At 54.0% G+C, this 24,344-nt stretch overlaps 8 protein-coding genes and 1 pseudogene across 9 annotated transcripts; 4 read left to right on the top strand and 5 right to left on the bottom strand.

Moving 5' to 3' along the window:
- Positions 1–97: 97 nt before the first annotated feature.
- CAOG_05849 (thioesterase superfamily protein) lies at positions 98–784 on the top strand. Its single transcript, XM_004345389.2, has 2 exons — positions 98–208; positions 334–784. Exons 1-2 carry the CDS (start codon positions 127–129, stop codon positions 654–656), a joined length of 405 nt encoding a protein of 134 aa, XP_004345439.1. The 5' UTR covers positions 98–126; the 3' UTR covers positions 657–784.
- Positions 732–3,130, bottom strand: CAOG_05848 (cell cycle checkpoint control protein; annotated as a pseudogene). Its single transcript has 8 exons — positions 3,098–3,130; positions 2,845–2,915; positions 2,488–2,634; positions 2,077–2,395; positions 1,877–1,986; positions 1,740–1,804; positions 978–1,655; positions 732–847 (listed from the first exon to the last, which is right to left on the bottom strand).
- Positions 3,131–4,320: 1,190 nt separating this feature from the next.
- On the top strand, positions 4,321–8,778 carry CAOG_05847 (testis-specific protein kinase 1). The gene is made up of 5 exons (XM_004345387.2): positions 4,321–4,501; positions 5,183–5,279; positions 5,455–5,780; positions 5,858–6,754; positions 6,860–8,778. Exons 1-5 carry the CDS (start codon positions 4,474–4,476, stop codon positions 8,536–8,538), a joined length of 3,027 nt encoding a protein of 1,008 aa, XP_004345437.2. The 5' UTR covers positions 4,321–4,473; the 3' UTR covers positions 8,539–8,778.
- A 21-nt stretch (positions 8,779–8,799) lies between these two features.
- Positions 8,800–9,655, top strand: CAOG_05846 (hypothetical protein). Its single transcript, XM_004345386.2, has 3 exons — positions 8,800–9,009; positions 9,118–9,307; positions 9,393–9,655. The coding sequence occupies exons 1-3, from the start codon at positions 8,810–8,812 to the stop codon at positions 9,522–9,524; spliced, it is 522 nt and encodes a 173-aa protein (XP_004345436.2). The 5' UTR covers positions 8,800–8,809; the 3' UTR covers positions 9,525–9,655.
- On the bottom strand, positions 9,511–12,460 carry CAOG_05845 (hypothetical protein). Its single transcript, XM_004345385.2, has 12 exons — positions 12,226–12,460; positions 11,958–12,042; positions 11,557–11,766; positions 11,387–11,475; positions 11,212–11,311; positions 11,038–11,131; positions 10,883–10,965; positions 10,710–10,814; positions 10,504–10,621; positions 10,353–10,428; positions 10,053–10,268; positions 9,511–9,985 (listed from the first exon to the last, which is right to left on the bottom strand). The coding sequence occupies exons 1-12, from the start codon at positions 12,428–12,430 to the stop codon at positions 9,678–9,680; spliced, it is 1,689 nt and encodes a 562-aa protein (XP_004345435.2). The 5' UTR covers positions 12,431–12,460; the 3' UTR covers positions 9,511–9,677.
- A 166-nt stretch (positions 12,461–12,626) lies between these two features.
- CAOG_05844 (hypothetical protein) lies at positions 12,627–14,719 on the bottom strand. Its single transcript, XM_004345384.2, has 2 exons — positions 14,605–14,719; positions 12,627–14,519 (listed from the first exon to the last, which is right to left on the bottom strand). Exon 2 carries the CDS (start codon positions 14,502–14,504, stop codon positions 12,696–12,698), a length of 1,809 nt encoding a protein of 602 aa, XP_004345434.1. The 5' UTR covers positions 14,505–14,519; positions 14,605–14,719; the 3' UTR covers positions 12,627–12,695.
- Positions 14,720–14,962: 243 nt separating this feature from the next.
- Positions 14,963–16,251, bottom strand: CAOG_05843 (hypothetical protein; the record flags this gene model as incomplete). The annotated part of the gene is made up of 2 exons (XM_004345383.1): positions 14,963–14,973; positions 15,249–16,251. The coding sequence occupies 2 exons, from the start codon at positions 16,249–16,251 to the stop codon at positions 14,963–14,965; spliced, it is 1,014 nt and encodes a 337-aa protein (XP_004345433.1).
- Positions 16,252–19,306: 3,055 nt separating this feature from the next.
- CAOG_05842 (hypothetical protein) lies at positions 19,307–20,191 on the top strand. The gene is made up of 3 exons (XM_004345382.2): positions 19,307–19,685; positions 19,794–19,932; positions 20,043–20,191. Exons 1-3 carry the CDS (start codon positions 19,504–19,506, stop codon positions 20,121–20,123), a joined length of 402 nt encoding a protein of 133 aa, XP_004345432.1. The 5' UTR covers positions 19,307–19,503; the 3' UTR covers positions 20,124–20,191.
- CAOG_08922 (hypothetical protein) lies at positions 20,130–24,237 on the bottom strand. Its single transcript, XM_011272291.1, has 6 exons — positions 24,067–24,237; positions 23,872–23,950; positions 23,151–23,346; positions 22,798–22,987; positions 21,612–22,721; positions 20,130–21,590 (listed from the first exon to the last, which is right to left on the bottom strand). The coding sequence occupies exons 1-6, from the start codon at positions 24,175–24,177 to the stop codon at positions 20,211–20,213; spliced, it is 3,066 nt and encodes a 1,021-aa protein (XP_011270593.1). The 5' UTR covers positions 24,178–24,237; the 3' UTR covers positions 20,130–20,210.
- Between the last annotated feature and the right edge of the window lie 107 nt (positions 24,238–24,344).

Genomic DNA, 24,344 nt, shown 5'->3' with positions numbered 1-24,344 from the left:
GCATTGCATCGCGAGAAGGTCATCTTGTTCCAACAGTGTTATTTTGTGTTAAAACTTTGAAGACCGGCTGCTCAGACATTGTCCAAAACAAGAAACCTGTCATTCCATCTTTGTTTGTTTGACACAATGTCGGGATTGGAAGCAGGGCGCACTGGCACCGCCACAGTCACCGTTACCGCCACCCACACTGCGCAGGCCATGGGATCCGGTATGGCCGGTTTAGTGGTAGCGATTCGTGTTGACACCGATTTGCTGGGGTTGCGTGTTGTGTACGACTTCTGATTGTACCAACCATCATTGCCCACTCTGCCTGATCTGATCTCCCACTGCCAGGAAGCGTCAACGTGTTCGCCACTCCGCAGCTGGTCGCGTTGATGGAAGCTGCAGCCGTGAACGCCGTTGCTGGCGTGCTGCCGGACAAGTGCACGTCGGTTGGCACTTTGGTGAACGTCTCGCATGTCGCAGCGACGCCGGTGGGCATGACCGTGACTGCCACCGCGACACTCAAGCAAGTGAGCGGCAAGAAGCTCGAGTTTACAGTCGAAGCACGCGACGAGAAGGAGGTCGTCGGATCCGGCGAGCACCACCGGTTTATTGTTGACGAGGTCAAGTTTGCCGATCGCGCCAATGCCAAGTTGCCGGCCGCCTCGCTGTAGCGTTGTCGGTGGTCGCATTTGCAGCAAGCCTCTGTTACCTTTGTAAATGCTCGAACAAGGGGGATGAAGGCGAGGGATGCACGGCGTGCAAGTTCAAATAAAATTACAAATAAAAATTACAATAGAAATTACAAGTTCGGACAAACTGAAGGCGATCAACACGGCAACTATTGGCCCTCATCGTCAGAGAGCTGGCGAGGATCGAAGGCCGCAATCGAAGGCACAGGATCACAAGCCCAGAGAACAAAAGGAGACGGAGCGAGTGAGCGAATTCAGCATCAAACAACAATGCAACGCATCCAACAACCATCCCGAAATTACCTCTCGAGGTGGCGTAGCAGCATCAATATACTCGTCATCATCATCATCGACGTCATGCGCACGATCGTAGTCCATGGGAGCGGCAGAACGCCAGCAGCAGCAGCAGCACGCGCCTCGCCTGCAAGGTCTGCACCGCCGCCACCTCCGACGGCCACTGGTTGCATGCCGATGCGTGGAAGAGAGCTGGATGTGGCTGGAGGTGGAATCGAGCTGCCCAGCGTGGGCATGATGTTTGGACTCATCCGGTCTGCGCCGTGGTGGCTTCCGAATGCGGAGGAGAGCAGGCCGGATGCAGCAACGTGGTTGCGCTGCGGCGATTGCTGTGGCGTGGGTTGCGGTGCAACCCAGGTCGTTGCATGATCCACTTGCATGTGGCTGGAGGTGTGGTGAGACGGACGCTGCGAATCGTTCGACCTCCCGCTGCCAAACAGTTGTCCTGTGGAAGTGGGTCCGTGCGAGGACGCCGATTGCTGACTCGAGTATTCGTGCTTTGGCGATGATTTGATGGTCGGAGTCGACTGGTGCTGCGGCGTACTCTGAGGATGGAAGTGCTGTTGTTGTGATGCCGACGACGGAACTTGCTGCGAGCTGGTTGTGCTCGAGTTCATGGGGTCGAGCAGCGTGGCCAAGACAAGCTCAGCCTTGAACATGTCGGTTGCGACGGAGAGGATGATGGGTCTGAGCAAAACAGCAACAAGAACAAAAAAAAATGAGCAAAAACAAACTTTTCGCCATTTTCAGAGAGCCCCACGTTGAACTTACTTTCCCGCATTGTCAAAGTGGATTTGCATGGCTTCATTCAGCGTGTCACAGAACGTTAGGATTGCCTGGCATGCGGAGCACAATAAGTAAGCAGCAGATATCAAACATCATCAGGCACGCAAAGGCTCTCTACACACCTTGAATTCTTTCAGGCAGAATGTGATATCTGCAGGCAGGCCGATAGCAAACAGCTCAAACTCGTCTTTCTGGATGACCATTTCAGTGTGCAAGACTTTCTTTGGGTCGACTGCCGTTGTGAATGATCAAACGTCAGTTTCCAGCATGCCTGCGCTTGCCCTGTCGCAGCAGCAACAACTCCACATTGATCAACACTTACCAAGATCTTCCGTGTACGAAGCGAGGCGAAGCTCCGTGTCGGTGACGCTGATGGTCATCTCCTCCAAGTTGACTGGAAAGAGAACCACGCTGTCATTCAGCACAGCACCCGGACATGCAATCTGGTTGACACAGTGCTCGGTGCCGTAGATGGCTTGAAGCGTGTCGCACTCGGAAAAGCGCAAGTAGTGTGTCTTTGTGATGCCGTGCTTGCAGAACAACCGGAAGACGAGCCTGGACTCGTCCAGGTCCAACGAGATGTCGCAGTGGTCGACCGTCTTTTCAATGTTGGTGAGCGATCGGAAGATGTGCTGGCATGACTGTGAGGTTGAGGGTTGAAGGCGGGCAAGAGCGAACAAAAAAAGTTCAGTGCAAGTTCTTTGCGACACACGACCAGCCGACCTATGGCTACCTTTGCGAGCACTTTGCACTTCAGGAGGCTCTGCTCGTTGACTGCGAGGCCCGCGATGGGCATTGTGCGGTACTTGTCGAAAAACTGCGGCGCAAAGGAAAAGCAGGCGAACGCTGCGCGGGACAGGCTCACAGTGCGCACCAGCAACTAACCAACGAGTGAAAACAACGCAATGGTCGGTCGGTGAGCAGAAGAACACAGACATCTATCAAAATTGCTTGCAAACCCCCAAAAAACAGTTCTGAAACACAATGTTTCAAGTTTCCCGCCATTTTTTTTTTTTTGAAGGTCGTTGCAAAACGCTGCAAACTGTCGTCTGTGCAATGAAGACAGGGCAAAACGCGGGGAGAAGCTCACCTGGTTGGCTTGTGCTTCGAGGTAGATCTCCTCGCCGATCTTGGCACAGCAGTGCACCGCGCGACCGAACGCTGGCAAGCAAGAGACGAGGCAAGCAATGCAAGTGAGACAAGTAGCAGGTCGTCAAAGTGAAGCGCGCAGTCCCGCCCCGCGCTTCCAGTGTCCGCGCATGGCTCTGACTCGTGTCATCAGGAGTGCAATGGTAGGATGAGACGGCGAGAGGAGAGAGGCGAGCGACGGAAGACAACCTCACCTTTGAGCGATCGAGAGGGAACAACACACTGCATAGAAAAAAAAAAAAAAAAAAAAAAAAAAAAAAAAAAAAAAACAAAGAGTGGCAATACTTGTATGATGATCAACAGCACTTTGCAAATTGTGCAATGGATGAGTGTTTGAGGCTGATTCTCAGTCTCAAAGGACCAGACCAGTCATTCTTCACTATGAGTGCACGTCCCGACAGCCCCGACGAAGAGATGATCATTGACGATTCTGTACGCCATCCGCTATCTCATTGGTTTCATGTTCATGTTGTATCGTGTCTTGTCGTGTGGAGCCCTTACAGCGATGCGCGGTGGCTGACTTTGCATTGCCCGTCATGGCTGCTCTTGCTTCTCTGCAGATGGACCGTGCGCGCGGCCTGCACTTCCCATACAGCATGATCCCGCAGTCGCCTGATGGCTCTGGACGCCCACAGGCGCACATTGAAGTCATCCACCAGACCTTCTTCAATCGTACGTTCCCGCGTCATTGTGTTGTTGTTTGTGCTCAGCTCGCCCCTGGCCCCTCGCACCGGATGGCTTTCGGACTTGTTGCATGACTTGTTCGATGCTGCGCGATATTCGATACGAGTGCGAGTGCGGGCGGCAGTGTCGCGGCCTGGTCGTGCTTTGGCTTCAAACTCACCAAACTCTGACCGCTCCTGTGTCCTTGAGCCACAATTTTGACGACGACGACTTGGATTGATCCTATGATTGCTATACACGTTCATCAAGAAGCAGAAGACGGGCTCGCGAGGTGCATTGTGGTCTGCAACTGCGCTTGACGCTGTCAATACATTTTCATTTGTTCAAGCTCCACGACCGTGCTGCGAACGCTGGCTGGTCTGGGTGTTCTGGAGGAGTTGAGTTCCAGGGTTGGGCGTCTTCCGAAGTGGAAAGTCGAGACAGCTGAGGTCGATTCTTGTTGTTGAAGGGGTTGAGAGCTCCTTGCTCGTGTTCGCTTCCTTCGGTCGCTTTTTAACGTACACCGCGAGTAGTACATCTACGGAACTGTTCATGGACCTCAATGTACCCACAATCCCAGGACAACGTTGACGAAAGCGAGCGAAAATCCTACATTTTTCGCTACTCTTCCATTGTAGCCGTTCCCCTCTTGTCAAAACTCTCCAAACAGCTACTCCCCATACCCGCATTCTAAGCCGATTGCTCCACCTGTCAAGCATTCTGAGACTTCTTGGCACAAGTCACTCCTCTTTCCGTTTTTGACTCACTTCCCCCGACTTTTCGGTTTTTTCCTTTCCTTCCACTTGTATTCATCGTCCCATCTCCTTTGCCTCTGACTTGCTTACTACTACTCCCATACTTTTCCCCTCCCCTCCCTTGAGCTGGTTCTGAGTCTGTGAGCGCGGGGATGTCGACCAGCTCGACCAGTTCGCCATGTAAGCTTGCTCGCCCCTGCCCTGCGCACCCCGCTCCCGCCCCCCCAGGCTATCCCTGCACAGTGCATGGCAATGACATGTTCATCATGCCTCCGTCCATCTTGCAGCGCGCCTGCTTCTGAGCTCGCGATGCGCATCGCATTCGACAATCTAGCAGCAGCGGTTTGCCATTGTCCAGCAGCACGCACTTTGGGTCGCCCAGCCAGCCAGCCGCGGGTCGCACAAACAATGAACCTGCAGTATTCCAGACACGAGCACGGGCACAGTCGCTCCTCCATAGCGACGGCCTGACTGGCGGCAGTACACTCGCAACGCATCGTCATTCACTTCACCAAGGCGACCTTTCATCCCTCCCAGTCTCGAGCTCACTCTTGCTCCCGTCCGGATGGCAGTCAGGCACTCCAGTCAATGCTAATGCTCTTGCACGGCCCTCGGCATTTTTGGGACAGTCCGTGACTTTGTTGGCTCGGCCTTGTCTCCACTGAATGTTATGAAACACATTGCGAACAAAATGCAATCCTCCGTTTTTCGCTATGCATTTAGTGATTCAGCAATCCTATCGACAAAGTTTGCGTTTGCGCCAAACATTTCGCCATACCCTCTTTTATGGATTTTTCGTGTTTTTTTTTTTTTAATTCTGATGATTTTATTCTGATTTTTTTTTTGTCTGTTTGGGTGCAGCAACCTCCTCGGCGGTGTGCGCCATGTGCAAGCTGGTCATCAAGGACTCGCGTGTGCTCCAAGCCATGAACAAGGAGTGGCACGGCGCCTGCTTCAAGTAAAGTAGCACAAAAATTCTACAATTCTATTGAATTGGATTGAATTTTGGTGCAGAATTTGTTCGATTTTGGTTGTTGTTCGCTTTTTCTCATTTTTGATCATCTCGAATTTGTTGTGATTTTTGGTTGTCTTCGATTGGAAATGATTTTGTTGTGTTTTGCCTCGTTGTTTAGGTGCATTGATTGCTCAACGCCGCTCCAGGACTTTTACTACGAGCGAGACGGAATGCCGTACTGCCAGACACACTTCCTCGAGCGCTTTGGGCGGAAATGCACGGCGTGTACGTTGTTCATCACGGGTCCGATCATGGCTGCACACGATGCGCTCTTCCACTCAGAGTGCTTCAAGTGCTTCCGGTGTTCCAAGCTGCTGGGCGTCGGCGAAACGTTCGCCCTCAGCACCAACAAGGACCTGTATTGCAGTGCTTGCTACCAACGAGCAGTCGCGCGCGCAGCCGCACGGGCCGACCGCCCGCTATCGCGTGCTTCCTCCAAAGAAGGTAAGGCTTTGACGCTTGGTCACATTTTGCTTCGTTTTGGATGACTCATTGTTTCGTTTTGTCCCCGCAACTTCCAGGCCTATTACCAACGTCCAAGTCATCACCATCCAGCTCGTCAACAGCTTTCGATCTTCCATCGACCAATACCGCAGTACCACCGTCCACGGCGAACAATGCGGCTCACGAGGCCTCGCCGCCGGCCACTTTGCCCAAATCGGCTGCCGCCACAAAAGCCGCCTCGGCAGCGCCAAATGGCGCGAAGCAACCAGCTGCTGCTCCCAGCAAATCTACTGCGACCACACACACTCCCGCAACCACCGCTGCCGCAGCACCCCCTTTTAATCACCGATCTCCGTCAGCGCCCGCGATAACCGCTCACACGACGCATGCTGCTTCGTCGGCAAAGCCAGCAGCATCATCAACGACAACAACAACAACGACACCGTCCTCTGCTCACCCACCCGCAGCCGCTCCATCCAACTCGCCTGCAGCAACGACCGCAACAACAGCGGCTATTGCTGCCGCCCTGAATGCTGCTACATCGGCGTTGGACAGTTTAGCATCGTCGGCCTCCTCGCCATCGCGGCTGGTGTCGCGATCCTCCTTTTCAGACTCTCCCGCCACGAAAATGGCCCGAATTCCGCTTGGCCGCACGCGCTCCACCCTTGGCGCGGTCGAGTTGCGGCAAGGTAGCAACGGCATCTTTGTTGCCGGTTTTACAGGCAGCTCAAATAGCTCGGGCTCGGGCTCGAGCACCCATTCGCTGTTTGGCGGACCCGGCGCGTCTGGTGCATCGGACGCCTCGAACGACTCTCGCTCGAGCGTGATTGAGGTTGGCGACGAAATTGTTGCCGTCAACGGCCAGGTCAGTCACACGCTGCAAGACGTCGATAGCATTCTCACAGCAATGCAGCACAAGCCCGGAGAGCGTGTCATGGTGACTGTTCGAAAGAGCAATTCTAGTTCATCTTATGGTAAGGTTTGGGGCTTGGTGTCATTGCGTTTGTTTGTTTCCCCGTTTGCCGAGTTTTGGAAGAAGCTGACTTGTTTTTTTTATTTTATGAACTTTGCCGTTGTAGGTATCACAACCAACATTGCCGAGCAGCCTAGCGCCTCGTCTCAATCGCCTGGAGCCACTTCCAACTTGTCCGAAGACGAATTTGACGACGAGGAAAAGACATCGTGGAGTCTGGAGGTGGAAAGCGCCGACATGGCCGAAATTAGTGAAATGGTAGAGAGCTTGAATATGGAGCCCGAGATTGATCGAGACACGCTTCTGCAAGAGGCAGAAGAAGTGTTTGCAGACACCTTTGTGGCCGAGAGCGCCCTGGGCCACGGTCTCGACGCGCACGCGGCCAAGGGCCACGGACACCCGCCTGCGGCTCGGTCGTCTACGTTCAGCACCCAAGGCTTGAATGCCGCCACACTGGGTGTTGCTCAGGACGCTGCAGACTTTCTCGAGGACGACATCACCGATCTAGCCAACATGTCGCCGCGCCGTCATTCTGGCAGCGATCCAACGTCCTCACCTCGGACGCCGTCCGGTTTGGGACGATACCAGGCAGGCAATCTCTCGCGAGGCTATTCGTTGAGCGGAGGCGTTGTCCGGGAAATTGGACTGGATGGAGGCGTTGTGAAGGGGGCCGGGCTGTTCGGTCCGTCCAAGCTGAAAAAGCGCTTGTCGTCGCGCATCTTCCGCCTTGCCGATCTCGAAGTGGGCGAACTCATCGGAAAGGGCTTCTACGGCGAGGTCTACAAGGTCCGACATCGCCATTCCGGCGCAGTGATGGTCATGAAGGAGCTCAAGTCCTACGAGAAGGAAGCCAAGCTGAGCTTTTTGAAGGAGGTGTCTCTGCTCAAGACGCTGCACCACCCCAACATTCTCGAGTTTATCGGCGTCTTTGTCAAGGAAAAGAAGCTGCACCTCATCACCGAGTACATTGAAGGCGGCAATCTGCGCAAGGTCATCAAAAACCGCGGTCTGTTCCCGCTCCCTTGGGCGCTGCGCATTCAAGTGATGCACGACATTGCTCTGGGCATGGCATTCATGCACACCAAGAAGGTGATTCATCGCGATCTCAAGTCCAAGAACTGCCTCGTTCGCAAGAACTTTGCCATCGTGGTGGCTGACTTTGGTCTTGCTCGCTCGGTCGTGGCTGGGCAGCGCATGACGGTTGCCGGCTCTCCGTACTGGATGGCGCCCGAAATGCTCCGCGGCGACGAGTACGACGCGTCGGTGGACGTGTTCTCGTTTGGCATTGTTTGCTGTGAGATTATCGGTCGTGTCAAGGCCGATCCAGACGACATGCCGCGCACGTCCAAGTTTGGACTGGACATTGACAAGTTTGCCCAGCTGCCCGAGGTCGGCGAATGCCCTCCTGCCTTCCTCAAGCTGGCTGTCGACTGCTGCGCCATGTCACCGAAAGATCGACCCGTGTTCAGTGTCATTTGCGCCAAACTGGAGGAGCTGCGTCTTGCAATGAACCATCCCCCGTGGCACACGGCCAATTACGAATGGCCGGCCGACATGCGTCGCGCGCACTCTGCGTCGACGCCCAATCTGTCCATCATTGGCCAGCCCTCGTCCGGAGCTACGCTTGGCGCATCGCCGATCACTCAGGTGTCGACGACGAGCACGAGCACTGCACCCGTTACGGCCGCCGCGGCCGCTCGGCACCCCCAGCCCGCATCGTCCAGCTTTGCTGGTTCCTACTCGTCTTCTGGCGGTCGGCTTGCACCACCAACGACGCGGCTATGAAGGGAGGGGGTTCAGCCAATCCAGTGATACTGATTTGCCCGTTTCCTCGCGCCCCCTCCGCCTCCTTCCCCGCCACCCTACAGTTGTGTTCCCCTTGTTATTCACGTTTGATTTTTATGCCGACTTTTTGATGTTGTTGGTTGCTTTTCTGGTTGCTATTTTGTTGTCGCTGTATGTGTTTTTGTTTTCAATCATTTCCACGCTTATTCCCCTCCCTCTCCCTGTTTTTGTCTTTGGTCCTGATTTCCATTCCACTTATGTGACTTATTCCATGATGGTACTTTTCAAGGCCAGTCTTCCCAACGTATCTTTGATGACGATGATCCCACGCCCTTTGCCCGCGGCAATTACGTTCGCTGCGTTCGTTCTGGCACTTGCCTCGTGCACTCTGCCCGCGTCTGCGCGTTTCTACACCACGGCCGAGAACTTTAAGGCTGGCAACTACACGCTCGTGTTTGCCGTGACTGTCAAGTGAGTGTTGTTTGTGCATGGGTCGAACCGGCAGAGCTGTCGGAGTTTGCGTTTCAATCCAATCTCACTCGGTACCACCGATTCACTTCCCTATTCGCCACACCACAGTGAAACCTACTGGCAGCCGTGCGTCGATACGGCCATCACGCCGCCGCTGACTGCCGGCGTCACGACCGCCAACCCGATTAGCGTCGGCCAGAACGCTGACTGCGACAGCGGCCGTTTCCGCTTTGACATTAGCGGCCAGTCCGGCTCCATTGTGACGGTTGTCCCGACGTACTACTCTGCAGCTGTTCTGGTAAGCGAGCTCTGCAATTGTTATTCTGGCAGTATTTGATATTGCCAACGAGTGAAATTATGCTCACTTTTTGATTTTTCGTTAGGATGCCTCGCCACCCTCGTGTGAGATCAAGTGGGACACTTCTATCGATTCCAGCCAACCTGCGTGCTCTGTGCTGGACTCTCGCGAGGGCTATCATCTCACTGGATACATTTTCCGGCTGGTCGGATATTGATTTTTGTTTCAGGGGTTTCAGAAAGTTGTTTGCCAGAATACCTTTTCAGCGAAACGAAATACAGTACAAGTACACGGACGAGTAGATTACGTTGAAAGCATCCTGAGTGGAAAGAATATCGAGTTGAAAAGCATTCGCCCATCCCTCTCCCTCTTAATCCACAGTCACAAGCAACGTGCTGCCAGGTTCGAGCGAATAAAAGTCGAGCTCGCGGAAATCATCATCGAGCGGGATGCTGATGTGACGCGTCGGGTCAACGCTCGCAATGCGAATGGCAGAAGCGGACGAGCTCGGAATGGCAAACAGCTTGGCGACCATCATGCGCAGCTTTGCGATGGAGAGATTTCGCGGGAGTTTTTTGAGCTGTGACCGACTGCCGTGCGTTAGATTGAGCTCGATTAGTGTGTGCTTGAGCGCGCTTGACGTTGCCGATGCGGACGGTACGCTTGGTGCACCATGGACTGCAATCGAAATGAGAAATGAGATGTTTTCAAAACTTAGGGACATGCATGGTGCAGCTCTACTTACTCGCAATCAACGCATTAAAACGAGGGTGCTCGCGATCAAAGGCTACTCGTGCATCTCCGGGTTCTCGACCAGCTACCACCCAGTCGGACGCAAAGCGAGCGAGATAAAAACGCTCCGCATCGTCGCGTTCCCGAGGCGTGATATCGCTTCCGTTGCAAAAGGTGAGACCGCGCAGCTTGGCAATCAAGATTAATCTTGCATCGACCACAGAAAAGTCTAGCAAGCGACGATACAGCAGAGGTCAGCAACGAGGGAATCTACATTCGAAACGCAAACACATGTTGAAGCCAGCAGACGGACCTTTCACCAGTGGAACGTCTGAGAATCGTAATTCTGACAGTTTTTGCAACGATCCAAGCGCATTCACAGAGGACCACTGTTCAATGTTGGATTTGATTGGAAAATGAGCATAAGAAACACCAAAAATCGGCGACGTAATTTGATAGCTTACCTTATCAATTGGACACCCCAACAGAGACAGCGCTGACAACGACGGAAACAGAGAGGTGTCTTGCAGCGGCGAGATGTCGACGAGTTTATTGCGGCTGAGGATGAGTCGTTTCAGATTTCTAATGAAAAAACAAAATGAATGAACGGAGTGGAAGTCAGCTTCGACGGTGGTGCAATGCACAACGATTTGGACGAGTGACAACTTACGAAATGTGGCCTAATACAGGTTGAATGGAGTCCCAACTGGAGATTTCATTCGCGTCAAGGTCGAGGTGCTCGAGATGGGGGAATGCAACTGCAAGATCTTGAACTCTGCAAAGCGCGATAGTGAGACGCTTTACCTCGTGAAGCATCAGATCATACAATCACAAGTGTCGCACTCTGAAACGGCAGGACTGGAAAGATGATTGCTTCGCGCGTGGAGTTCCAAAAGGTTGGGAGCTGCAACCCCCACTGAGGAAAACTGCAGCCAAGAACTTGTGAGCGCGAGGCAAAGAAGGAGTGCAATACGGTGATGCACCAACAAGCAACGTACATGGGCCCATGCAAGACCAGAGTTATTCAAAAATAGTGACTGCAAAAGCGGCAGCTTGACAGTTGCAAGAGTGTCCCAAGAAAGGAGATTATCACTGGGAGGTACGCATGCACAGCAGTGAAAATGAGATTCAACTGTCGCAATCCAATCTCCAAACAATCCAAAAAAACTCACCTCAGATCAAGAAAAGTCAGCCGAGGCAGCCGCGACGCAACTTCAGCCGCAGACACCCACGACGAGAGTAGATTGCGTGACAAGTCTAATTCTTCAAGAGCTGAGACAGCGTGAGTGCCAACTGCTGGGAGGACCACGCTTTGAGCTCAAGGACAAAAACAAATGGATTTCATACCAAGTGACTTTGTGTCGATTGGGTCGGTGTCGGGTTGACCGTTCACCAAGCAGTCACGCAGACTGGCCCGTGGTAACAAATGTAGCTGCCTGCAAACACACAAAAACACGCCAGAGACTTGTGAGATGGATGCACCATAGAATAACTCATTGGGCCAAATTTGGGATTACCGTTGCCGTGCTTCAACCGCGTCCAAACCGACCAATTGGACTTTGACCAACGAATCCTTGTCGTCTTTCAATAGCACGACTCTCCCAGTTGGATCCGACACAACTGCAGCGCTTGCGTCAGGCACGGCGTACTTTTCCCGCAAAGCTGATGTAAACGGCACACCAAAGTTGACGCGTTTCGGTCGAACGAACGATCCCGCCATCGGATGCCTGTCGCAAGCATTGCTCGAGGTGAGTTCTTAAAATGGGCAACACTCAGAGACTAGGGTGACCAATCCGACTTTGGATTCGGATTCGGATTCGGATTCGGATTTGATTCGGATTTTGAAAGGGCTGCGCAATACAAATTCATGCACTCTCTCCTGCCACCATTCGTTTTAACATTTTTTTGTTTTCCTTACCGGCAGTGAAAGTACGTGTGTCCTCCATGGCTTCCGTCGTGCTTGCCTCGCGATGGGTCGTCCCATTCGATGCCAAACCATTCCCCTGCCAAACCAAATGTGTTTCAGTTTTCCCGCCAAAACACACAAAGCGTCAACGCCGCTCTTGTCCGACGGCTGCCTCTCTCCGTCGACCACAGGCATGATCACGATGACCACAATCACCACGGCAGAGGGGACGACGGCCGCTCAGCTGAAGCAGCAGCAACAGCAGCACAGTCAGGCTCACCTTCGCTTGGCGGCACGAGGCCCACAAACCGAACCGTTCCGAGCGCGCCACTCACGCCGCCCGACGAGATGATGGACGGGACTGGGACTGGTGCCTGTGCTGGTGCTGAAGCCGAGGACTGGGCGGCGGCTGAGCTGGGCTGGTCGGCGACAAAGACGCGGCGGCCGAGAGCGAGCTCAGACATGCTTGGATGATCGGACGCCATAGAACTGAGACAGAGAGTGAGCTGATTTGAATGGAAATAGGAGTGGGTGTTGTTTGAGAATGAAAACAAGCAATATTATAAAAGGCTGCTGAGATTACAAGGTCGGAAGCACCTCGATTATGAATTGATCGTAGACGACACTGCATCTCAGACAGAGCTGAAAAAGCACACAATGCAAACTCTGGTTGAGTAAGCAGTTAAATAGCTCGTTGTTGTATGAATAAATAACACTTCTAACGCACAGCCGAAATACAACTCGCCTCGCTCAGACGTGGCCAGGAACAATTCGCTGCAAAAACCCGCACTTCATGCCACCCATGCCAGGACGAAGAGATTCGGGGAAGAGCAGTGTCGAGCGACGCAGCATGCTCATTAGCTCAAGGCAAGTCTCGCTCGCCAACTGCATCTCATCCACGTTCGCATCTTGCCGCCACATTCGCGCTTCCTCAAGAAGAGCTTTCCGCGATGCGTCATCTGGTAGCGACGCGAGCGCTGCAGGACTCGCGTCCTTGTACATGACTCGGATGATATGCTGAACACCAGGCTTCTGATTCAGGCTGTCGGGTTTTTTGTTTGCTTCGATCCAAGGATCGTCCGACTCGCGAGTTTCAGTGGGTGTGTCTGCAGACGGAATTGCGAGATCTGTCAGGACAGACAACTCCCAGTTAAACAGCCACAACAGGCCAAATGTTTGCGTGGGAGAAGAGCCAGAGTCGCTTGAAACCAAGCCATTCACTACAAATTTGCTCGTCTGAGATGTCAACAGGCGAATCAACAACTCTTGAGCAAGAAACGTCTCGAGAGTGTGGTGTGCAAATGCGTTGCTGGCAGCCCGTCGTGCTGCTTGATCTGCGGCGTCCGCGAGCAGCAGTTGGTACTTGAACAATCGCACACCACGCAAAACAGCAGTGGTCGTAGACGTGGCTGGGTCGTATTTTTGGTGGAATACGCCTCTCCCAAGCATGGCTCGGCACTTTGGGCATCGTGCAATTTGGTGCGCGACCGCTGGTACAGACGGGGAAGGGGTTTCTGTTGAAGTTGTTGATTTGGATTGTTCAGAGTGGTGATGGTCGTGGTGAGTCGAGTCGTGCTTTGTCGCGCCCGCATGTCGGTGCTGGTGGTGCATAGTGCTGCTCACTCCCTCATACTCGAGCGCATAAGCGACAATGTCCTCCGGATGCAAAAGCAGGTAAGTTTCGCCCACGAGACACATGCGTTCGGTTGCTTGGATTTCGCCCCGTTGGAACTGCTTGTACTCTTCCTTGTGGCATACCCAGCAGTCAATCAGCTCCATCCAGTTTTCGGACGGCAGGGGATGAACGGCAGTGATGGTTCGTCTGGTTGTCGACGAAGACGGTGAAACGGACGCTGCATCGGCTGTCTTGCGCTGATTGTCCGGCCGCAATGGCACTGAGATGGGATGCTGGCACGATCTACATTGCAATCCACGCTCTAGCTGAGCTTGATCGGGTGGTTGCTGGCTGTTCAGTGGTGGTTTGAGCGCGGCTTGTGCGTCCGTTTCAGCGCTCAACAGCGTCGAGTCGTGCAATCCCAGCCACTGCCATGAGTTGGACGTCACGAGAGATGCTTGTTCCGCTCCCGGCTTGGCCGATCCAGTGGCCAGCGCGAGATCAGCTGGGTTGCACTGGATTCGCAGTCCCACGAGGACGAGCGAGACGACGTCGGATTCCGCGCCGTCCGCCGATGCGTCCGTCCTGGTCCGACTTGGGTTGTCAGGCAGCAGCTGCAGCAGTGTGCATGTGGCGCTGGCTGCGGCTTGGTCGAGCGCGGCGTCCTTGATCTCGACCCGTGGAAGCGCCACGATCGCCTCGTTGCTGTCATCACTCTGACCGTGATCAGCTCCGACCAGGCGGATGCGCAGTCGCAGCAGTCCATCGCTACTATCATGATTGGCAGCAGCAGCAGTAGTGCTGGCTGGGTTGGCAGAGTCGCGCTCGATGGCCACCGCTGGCAATGCCGGTGATTGAATCGCGCTGCTCCGTTTCACCCTCAATGCAAGGCGCACAGTGAGGTGAATGGCGCCCAGCCGCGGGAGCAGCACTGCAAAGTACATTGAGAAGGACTGAGACTGAAATACGAGATACAAGAGCACTAGAAAAGTTCAGTTCTCAGACACAGAGCTGTCAAGTTCCGCGCTCAGAGTTACAGCTTACCTCGTGTGTTTTTGCGATCAACCTCAGTGTCGCCAATCTCCTCAAATCTGAGAAATTCGATCTGCGGCTTAAACCATCACTGCCTTCGCCCTTGCTCCAGTGATCTTAAATGAATGACAGAATATCAAAGTGATGATTGCCTTTTTAGAATTGCAATTGGTTGATCGTGTCGTGCCTGGTTCAACTGTGCCCGTTCCGGTTTTCTCGCCACACACTTTGAATTTGGCATTCAACCAGACTTATTGTCACGGGGGAGGAAGAATCAGATTAGCAACGTCGAGCAAGGGCGATGGTCTTTGGGTTGGGTTTGTTTTGGCAACTTGACCGACCCCTGATGAGTCCTATCGAAAGTGAACATTTATTGAAGATCTTTGAGCCAAGGGAGGGGATGTGAGAGAGAGAGGGAGAGAGAGAGAGAGAGAGGGAGAGAGAGAGAGAGAGAGGGAGAGAGAGAGAGAGAGAGAGAGAGAGAGAGAGAGAGAGAGAGAGAGAGAGAGAGAGAGAGAGAGAGAGAGAGAGAGAGAGAGAGAGAGAAGATTCTGACGTGTTCCCAGGGGGCGTATCAAGTCGAACAAGCAGTTCCGTCTATGGACGAAACCAAGAATTCGGATCCCATCGCGATCGGGCCTTTTCATAATTGACACCGGTCATGTGGTCAGGTAGCGAAAACCCACGCTCACGCAGCTTGTAAAAGTACCGCTGCAACTGCAAGGGGACGCGTGAGACGCAGAGGTGTCGGCAATGGCCCACAAACTCCTCAAGAAGCAGTTCAACTTGTGTCTGAGGCTCGGGGCCCAGGTGGGAAAGTAGGGCATAAAGTGCAGTGACGAGGTTGTTGCGGGAGAGGTTGTCGTGTTCAGTGGGTGCGAGGAGTTTCCATGCTTGTCGAGCATCCTCAACAGCAAGTCGCAGATAGTTTGGAAGAGTCTTGCCCCAGAAACGATTCGCACGCGACCGTATCAGGAGTCGGAAAGGCTCGTCGATGCTGAAGCGAGGATACTGGAGTTTGTGCTCGGGAGTGAACTCGCCGAGAACATCATCAAGCAGCTCAGAGCGCTGGGCAATTGGCTCATGGGAACTGAAGTTCACAATATTTTGCACGAGAGGCGGGAAGAACAGAGCATCGTCCTCTCGCCGTGAAAGAAGCCGTTCCACGATCGAACTCGGCTGGCCGGTCGGCGCACGGCGTGTGACAAGGTGCTGACAGAGGACGGAAAGGGAGGCGTGCCACTCGTTGTACAGAAAGTGGCGTGGAACTGGCTGACCCTCTCGCCAATGCTCGGTGCGTCCGCCATAGTCAATCTGGGACAAGAACAGACGCGCAATGAAAGGATGCAGGAAGTGGAGATGGCCATCGTAGCGGACCAAGCCGCAGAATGCTGCAGCGTCTGGTGACTGATCATCCATCAGCGCCTCCCACTCGTTAGGAGCCATCCAAACAGCATCCAAGTCGCCACAGAGCGCTGAAAGAAGCGCCAGCAGACGGGCGAGACGGAACAGATGTCCTTCCATGGCAGGTTCGATCGCTACTAGCGCGTCGTAGCGATCGCTCACAAACTCCTCCGCAGGGACATACTCGCCACGGCAAGCTGAAAGCGCGATGACATACAAATGCCTATCGTCTGGTGCAAGCTCTGACTTGGCCATGCGGGTTAGCGCGTCATAAGCACGTCCTGCCCACTTCTGCAGGTCTGGCGAAGCATGGCCACTCTGCTGTTTCAGAGCAGTCGCGAGTCCAGTGCAGACCGCTTTGGTATCTGGCAGACTGAGGACGGAAGAAAGCGTCACAATGTGGCGGTTGGGATGGACAGACACAACCGGACCAGGCGCAACCTTGCTCAGATATGTTTCGGGCAACACTCGTACGATGGCAACCGGATGGCGAAGGATGGATGGAGCGGCCTTGACGAAATCTGACGCATACACCATGTCTTGGTCGAGGAGGAGAAGCGTAGGTCGTGATACTGTTCTCTGGAACACTTGCCAAAACGACTCGAGTTGATCGTGAGGTAGCGCCTTGATACAGTAGACATCGCGGACTGAACATAGCTGGAATCCAGTCGCGCGAAGTGCTGCGGATGCGCCGCAACCAGGCTGTAACTTTCGGAGATCGATGAGGACTGGCGACAGCCCGACGTTTCGTTGAATCAGCTGAACAAGATTGGAGATGAGTTCCGTTTTTACAACAGCGCCCATTCGAACCAAATCCCAACGCGGCGGACGTCGTTGTGTATCTTGAAGCCAATCTCGGACAAGCTGTGGGAAACACACATCAAGCGGATGGTCGGGGATTGGCTCAACACAGCCAGGAAACTGACGACACAGGCTAGTCTTGCTGTCGGACATGCATGACATGACAGTGCTCTCAGGCATCGAGCTTTGCGCATCGTACAAAACCACCTCGTGAACTCGAGGGCCCTGCAGAGCCTCAGGCGCCGAAGCAACAGTGCAAAGTGCCACCACAGTCGGGGCTGGCGTGATCAGCGTTCTCTTGGCATTCACCAATGCCGCGGTTGCAGGATCGCGGAGTAAGGTCGCGTCGGCAAAGATGCATCGCGGGCGGGTGGGGTGGCAAAGCAGCAAATATTTCGCTGCATCGACTGAGTCGGGCTGCTCAAGATTTACAGTGGCATCGAAGACCTGCACACCAAGGGGTGCGTAGTGCTCAAGCGTTGCTTGTGCCAGCTGCGCGTGCTTGGAAGTCGGCACCACGAGAATTCTGAGAAAGGAGCTCGGCGAGAGCAGGATCGGAAGCTCCAGGTTGCTGCCAATGCGGCGCAGCCGAAGCCACAGTGACAGGAGTGGCATTGGTCGGGCGTTTCGCTCGTCTGCATTCATGTGAAGCAAATGAGCAAACGGGCGCTCAGATGCTTCGAAAACCATGCAAGCGGCCTGCGCCATTGGAACGTTGAACTCGAGGTCAAAGACGAAGCGCTGCTCGGGCGTCCTGTAGGGGGGTGGATGTGTCCGCGGCCTTGCAAGCCAGTCGAATTCTGATCGACGCCGCTGGCTCTTTTGGCCCAATGCGACTTTGAGAGCCAATGCACCGAATTGCGACTCTGCCGCGTTGCCGTCATCCGTAGGCGATTCATCGAGGTTGGGCAATAGCGAGGCAAGATCGCGGCAACGGTAAAGTGCTCGCGAAACATCAGAGAGCACTTGGCTATCAACCAACAAATCCACTGTGTCCAGACCGGTCTCGACACGCCAAGCATTGCCAGAAAGACAGCTGATGGCAAAAGACGCCTCGCTCAGTGTTAGCTCGGCAAGATAAACCAACTCCTGATCCGGCGACGGCAGGGCCACGCAATGTTGCGTGATTCGAAGGTAGGACGAATCAAAGTGTGGGAAGACTTCTTTCAAAAATTTTTGAACCGGATCCTCCATATCGGACAGGTTGTTCACTGTGGCTCCCACCACAACGCAAGACTCGTCTTGGACACCAAGTATCAAGTGAACGGGTCGGTTGGCCGAAGCACGAATCGCCGGAACGAACTTGTCGAGATAGTCAGTAATGTCCTTGGATTGGAGCCTGCCGCCAGAGGGATGTTTAAACTCGCAACAGGTGCTCTCCGAGTTTGCGTGGGCACCCGGCACCGCGGATGGCGGGAGTTGAAACGGTAGTCCTGGAGCCACAATACTGTTCGATCTGGTGACTTGAATGCGGAAGGGACTTTCAGGCTGTGCGAGAGTTGATGTGACTGGCGCGCCACGAAGCGCTTCCTTCCACGTTTCAGCATTGGTACTTGGTCTTCTGGCCTCGTCAATGCGCACTAAAGGCAGCGTCGACAACGCCGCATCTCCATACGGAAGTCCCTGGACAAAGATGTGGGTTTTGCGCCCAATGACATCAGCGAAGTAGAAAATGCATTGGGTTCGATGCCGCACTGGCGGTTGAGCAGGAAGCTCAAAAAGCTGCACGAGCCCGGCCTGGATGCCAGGTTCGTTGCAAATCTTTCCTAGCAGTTGTGGCGTCCTCGCGTTGTCGCGGACAATGTGATGGCAGACGTCAGGCGAAGCGTTCAACGCTCCTACAATGAGTTGCTGCAACGGAGCTCCCGGCTCGCAACAGCCAGTCCTCGCCTCACAAAGAGAGCACCAGTGCACCTAGCAACACACACACAACACGACATCAACCAAGTGAACATGGAGCATATAATGCGTATGAGGTCAAGAAAAAAAAAACCGCCAAGAGGCTGCTACTGCTCCCACATAGCCCGCGATGACACCATTCCCATCGATCTCAGTCCGGCTTCACAAGCAGAGAAAGATACGGGCAGCCAGAACGACAGCGGCCGTGCATGGACATGCGGCAAAACGAGATCGGAAGGAAAAAAAGCAAAAAAAAAAAAAAAAGCTGCACAGTCGAAACAGCCCAACCGACAGAAACTCATACGTGGGGTCCCTACTGCTTCAACTCAACATGCCGAAGAATGCGCAGAAGCTCACGCTTCGCGTCGAACAAGGCTCTGTGTTTGAAAATTGACGATGACCTACTTGTTCCATCTTGAAAAGAACAAAAACAAGACTCCTAAACCCATACAAAATGAGGACGACCATAACTGCATGGGAAAGGATTTGCTCCTCAATTTCAAAACTTTGACAGAATGACCGACAAAGCAGTACGAGTATTATCGAGTTGGAGCGAAGGCGAACCGACAAGAGGAGAAGTACGTGGAAGTTGAAGCAGTCTACTCTCGGTTTTGCTTTTTTGGGGTTTTTTTTTTTCACACTTGAACATCGTTCCCTCGTCTACCAAAGTCAACCTCACTGTCGCTGCAATCAATCTCCTCGAAATTCTGAGAAGTGTGTTTCTGCGATTTACTGAGAAATTCTCAGTCTTTTGTCTCTTTGTTTTTTGTTCTTGTGTCATTCTGAGCAATATTCATCATCACACTCATGGCTCAGCTGCGACGCGTGCTGATGGTCGTGCGCGACGTCGCCAAGACGGCCGAGTTCTACACGAGCGGCCTTGGGCTCAACACCCTTGCTGCGTCCGATGCGACCGCGATGCCGGACAAGGCGTTCGCCGAGCTCGAGCTCAACGCCGAGACCTCGCTCGTCCTCACAACAGCCACCCAGTGAGCATCACCAACGAACGAGCCGCAACGAATATTCACTATCACTTCCCGAGACCTTACTTGTCTTTTCTCACTGTGCCCATTTTGTATGTTTGGTGATGGGAGTAGGGAAGTATTCACATGCACCGGTTACTCGCCGATCTTGACCTTCACAATGCCACCCAGCGAGCTCGATACGCGACTCTACGCACTCCTGGCAAAAGGAGCTATATTAGATGGGCCACTCAAGCACGAGCTATACGGCAAGGTATGGGGCCCCCATTTTGTGGTTTGTTTTGAATTATGATCGTGCGTGCACTTTGTGGCTCAAACCCGACATTCGCCTCTACAAATCGCTTCTGTGTTTGCGTATGGCAGATTGCTTCACTGCGCACTCCGGACGGACACATGATTACCTTGTTCGAGCCATCAGCGACTGCGGCAAGCCTGCGGCGTTGATGGCTTGTCCATTCGCAGAAAAATATACATTGATTGATTTTGATTTGCAACAACCCCCGCCCCCCCCCACGACTGTCAAGCGAACTGTTACGCCGACGACAATTCAGCATTGAGACGCTTGAGAATGAGGAACTGGAGACGCGCACGATCGCCCAGCTGACCACCGCATGCTTGAGAAAGCGGGACTTCGAGTTCTGCAACCCGACTCGTGAGCAATGCACCACTTTCGTTTAGCTGCCGAGAGCATAACTGGAGTGTCAAATACATCAACAAGGCCACGTAATCATCAGCCTGTGCTTGGAGGTGGCTGAATTTGGCACTGTTGGCGGTGGTGCCATGGTCCGTGCCCTCTCGCTGGTTGGACTTTGAAAAGGAGCGCTTGACTTGAGGGGCAGCGCTTGGGCGTTGGGGCTTCGTTTCTTCGCTCGACGAGAGCACTACAGTGGATAGTTGCAGTGGGCGGGGAGCGCAGGCTCCAGCTACGTGAGCGAGGACAGGGCGAGGATTTTGCAGCTCGGCAAGAACCGCAGCCCACTTGTTCGTCTCGTCTGTGCTCAAAGCAGCGTCCAGCTTGTGCTGGCACCAATCGATGCAGGATTCGCCGTCGGCATCCTTGGCGCGAGGGTCGGCGCCGTGCTGAAGCAAGAGTGCAACAAGTTCCAAATTCCCGTGATAGTGTGATGCATAGTGAAGCGCAGTCACGCCTCCATCGCCCGCAGCGGTGACATCGGCATCTCGCTCAATGAGAAGACGACAGACGTCGGTTGTTCCATACCGCGTCGCTTCGTGAAGCGGAGTCCACTGGGCATTGTCGCGCGCATTGGGGTCGGCTCCTTCGTCCAAAAGTTGTCGGATGTGCTCCAGTGTGAACCTACTCGGAGCCTTGCAAGCGCGCATGAGTCGCGTCTCACCCGCTCGATTTGGCTTTTCCTTCTTATTGACTGGCTTGGAGGGATTTTGGGCTTGCTGAAGGTTGTCGATAGGCTTCAGGACGCGCAGTGTCCTATTGGAAGCCACGCGCAAAGTGGAAGAGGATCCAGACGGAAGGTCTTCGACAAACATGGCGATTTTTGGCTTGTTGGATGCAGGGTTGCTGGATTGCGCCCGAGTCATTCGCACCGCTTTACGGGGTAGGTCCGACTCTGGAGTCTCTTGAAAGAGATCTGGCGTGTGGGCGGGTCCAGGTTCGTCCAACCGCGGCTCCAACTTGCAATAAAAGTCGACCAGTTTTTCAATGGACAGCGGCGTTAGAAGTAGTCGCTGGTAATCCGGTTTCAGCGATGACGAAGGCGTGCATTGTGCGATGAGCACGTTCTCGGCAACAGCTGTCCGAAGCGACTCATCCAGCATTGCGTGAAACGTGCCGCGCGGCGGCAGCGCTTGCAGACGCGAATTTGCGTCGACCTGCAGAGGGATATTCATGTAGCTGATGCTGAACTTTTCGGCAGCGTACTTGAGCATAATCGGCTGGTTTGAGAAGCATCGAACAACCGATGAGAGCAGCCGGCGGTATTGGTCGCTGGCCGCACGAACGGACAAGCTCCACTTGGAATCGTTGCCAGGGCGCTCGGCAACAGCGCGTGCCAGCGTGGCGAGTTCCGACAGTATGGTCTTGCCAGAGTCGCCGTGCACGAGAGCCCTCAGGAAGGAGAGCGTCGATCGCGGTGAAGGTGCAGAATCGGCCAAGTCAAGGTCGACGATAAGCATGTCACACAGCAGTTCGAGAGCAGCACCTGCACGCTCCCGAGTCTCTGTTGAGAGACTTTGCGTTGGGATTGCGGGCAGATTGAGCTGTTTGGCATACGGGCTGTCAGCTGGAAGATCAAACGCCAGCCACATCAATCCCAGCAAGCTCTGCCACAGCCTTTCGCGAGTCCTATCCGAGGACAAAATGCGCTGCCGTGTCTCTTGCATCTCGTGAGAGAGCCGGTCAATCTGACTCTTATCGCCGATCGAGCGGTGCTTGTTCAGTTTGTCGTCCATTTCGTCTGCCTTTGTGCGATCGTCTTCTGACATGAAGAGCGACTGGAGAACGCCTTGCGCGATCGATGGAAAGCGCTGGATTGCAGTCCGAAGCGGAAGGACGGCCCATGTTTGACCAGCTGGCGGGTTGTATGAGGAGGGTGCATTGACCTCCTTGGCGGCTGATGAACGAATCGCTTCTGGAGCCAATGTCGGGAAGAACAAGTGCTCAAGCGAGTTCCAAAATAGGTTGCAAAAGAGGGCGCGCACACATGCGAGTGGCGGCCGGTTATCCTCTGTCGCCAGCGCAAGCAAGAGCTCGCCGAGGGTCGTCGGATCGGGGATTGCATCATAGGTGGCCCGAAGAAAGGATGCAATGCCCGCGTGGTGCGTGTGGGGCTCGTCGACGCGATCGAGAATGGCCGGGGAGGTGGCTTCCACGGGGACGATGGAGCTTGTTGCCATTGCCACATTGCGCGACTGACGAGGGGAGAGAGGAGACGCGGCAGTCGCCTGCATGCCGCGACGAAGCGCTGCCGGTGAGGGCAAAGGCGACGCAGTCACAGGATTGGGCCTCTGAGCTCTACCGCCAGATTCCGTCTTGACCACGTACTGTTCAATGGGTGGGGCGGACTTCTGGAGGATTTTGCATTTGAGTGAGCCAGCGCAAAACCAAAACAACTAAAACCAGCCATTCTCGATGCAACCCTACCTTGACCAGGAAATCAGCAGGATAGCTGGTTGAAGCGAGCTGTAGGCGTTGCTGAGCGCAGAGCCGGGTCAATATTGCGGATGGTTCTTGTTGAGCATCAATCAGCGCAAACTGACGCGTGCCGTCAGCAACCTTCGAGATGTTGGCTGCGACCAATGGCAAGATGGTAGCTCCTCCGATTTTCAGCACCCTGCACGATAAAGGTATCGAATCAGGGTGTTCGTTGTGCGATGGGTTAGATTGTGCAATGGGTTAAATCTTTGCGTTTGCTTTGATGGTCGCGCTTCGCCGCCTTCCCCCACCCCCCGCTCCCTCACTCCCGTCGACATCCTGCGGCATGCTGCAAGTCTTACTGTTGGAAATCACGCTTGACAGAACACGCATCCTCTGGAATAAGAGCAATCCACTTGTCGAAAGGGCCAGCTCGCGTGCTTTGACGGGCGATTCTCCACCGACGCGCGCTGCCGTACAATTCTCGATCGGCTTTATCTAATGAGGTCAAGTCAAAGTCGTGTGTGATGAGTGCCACGCTTTCCAAATGCTTGGGCGCTGAAGAAAAAAAAAAAAACCCAGCAAATGGATGCCACACCTGTTGCGTCTGATTCGCTCCATTCGTACGGCGCCTCTGGCAGCCACTGCCCTGCGCGGTGACTGTCAGCAACATAGGTTGGTTTGAGGAGCCAGGCACCTGCGGGAGACGCGTGTTCCGAGCAGGGATGACGAGTGAGCCAAGAACAGTCAAAAATCAAAAAACTTTGGCGCCAAAAAAACGGCAGAGTTGGTTTGAAGCGCCTCGCGTCCGCACCGCGCGTGGGCTGTGGGGACTGCAGGTCGCAGCATGAGGTACTTTGTGCTTTCGTTCGTGTGTGTGTGTGTGTGTGGGGGGTGGTGCTGCCAGGTTCCGAATGGCAGAAGCGAGCGCAAAATGGAAAAAAGCGAAAAAAGTTTGAAACAAAAAAAAAAAAAACCTCGAGTTTTCCCGCCATTTCGTTCGCAGCGCTCGATTGAAGGAGGAGCGACAACGGGAGGGCCGCGCTTGCTGTTGGGAGTGAGACTTGCGATTGGGGGATTTACCTTTGCTGCAGCAACCCAGAAGCTTGACACTGCGCGACGGCTGGTTGGCAATGACATGCGTGCAGCGCGGATCAAAAGCCTGAGGGTCAAAAGCGACACAGCAAAAGTTAAGCGACTTTTCGTGGCCCCACCAAGCACCAAGGATGACATTAAAGCCAATAACAAGAGCAAGAAAGTGGAAGCTGAGATGCGCACCGACTGGATGAGACACTCTGCATCGCCGAGGCTCAGGATTTGCTGCTGGAGCTTGGCTTGAGCATTGTCAAACTGGCTCAGCTGGAAGACGCGCATTTTGTGGCTGTGCATCCACCAGAGGATCAAAGATGTTAAATAACAAGAATAATAATAATAGTAATAATGATGATGATAAAAGTAAGAGTGAGCGAGTGACTGATAGCGAGACAGAGTGAAGAGACTGAGACCAAAGTCAGCGAGCTTTCTCTCTTTGTTGTCGTTTCTATTCACACCTCGTC

Source organism: Capsaspora owczarzaki (assembly GCF_000151315.2).
Source record: "Capsaspora owczarzaki ATCC 30864 unplaced genomic scaffold supercont2.10, whole genome shotgun sequence".
Classification (NCBI taxonomy): Eukaryota; class Filasterea; order Ministeriida; family Capsasporidae; genus Capsaspora; species Capsaspora owczarzaki.
Note: the sequence above shows the minus strand (reverse complement) of the source record. Positions and strands in the feature narration are given on the sequence as shown.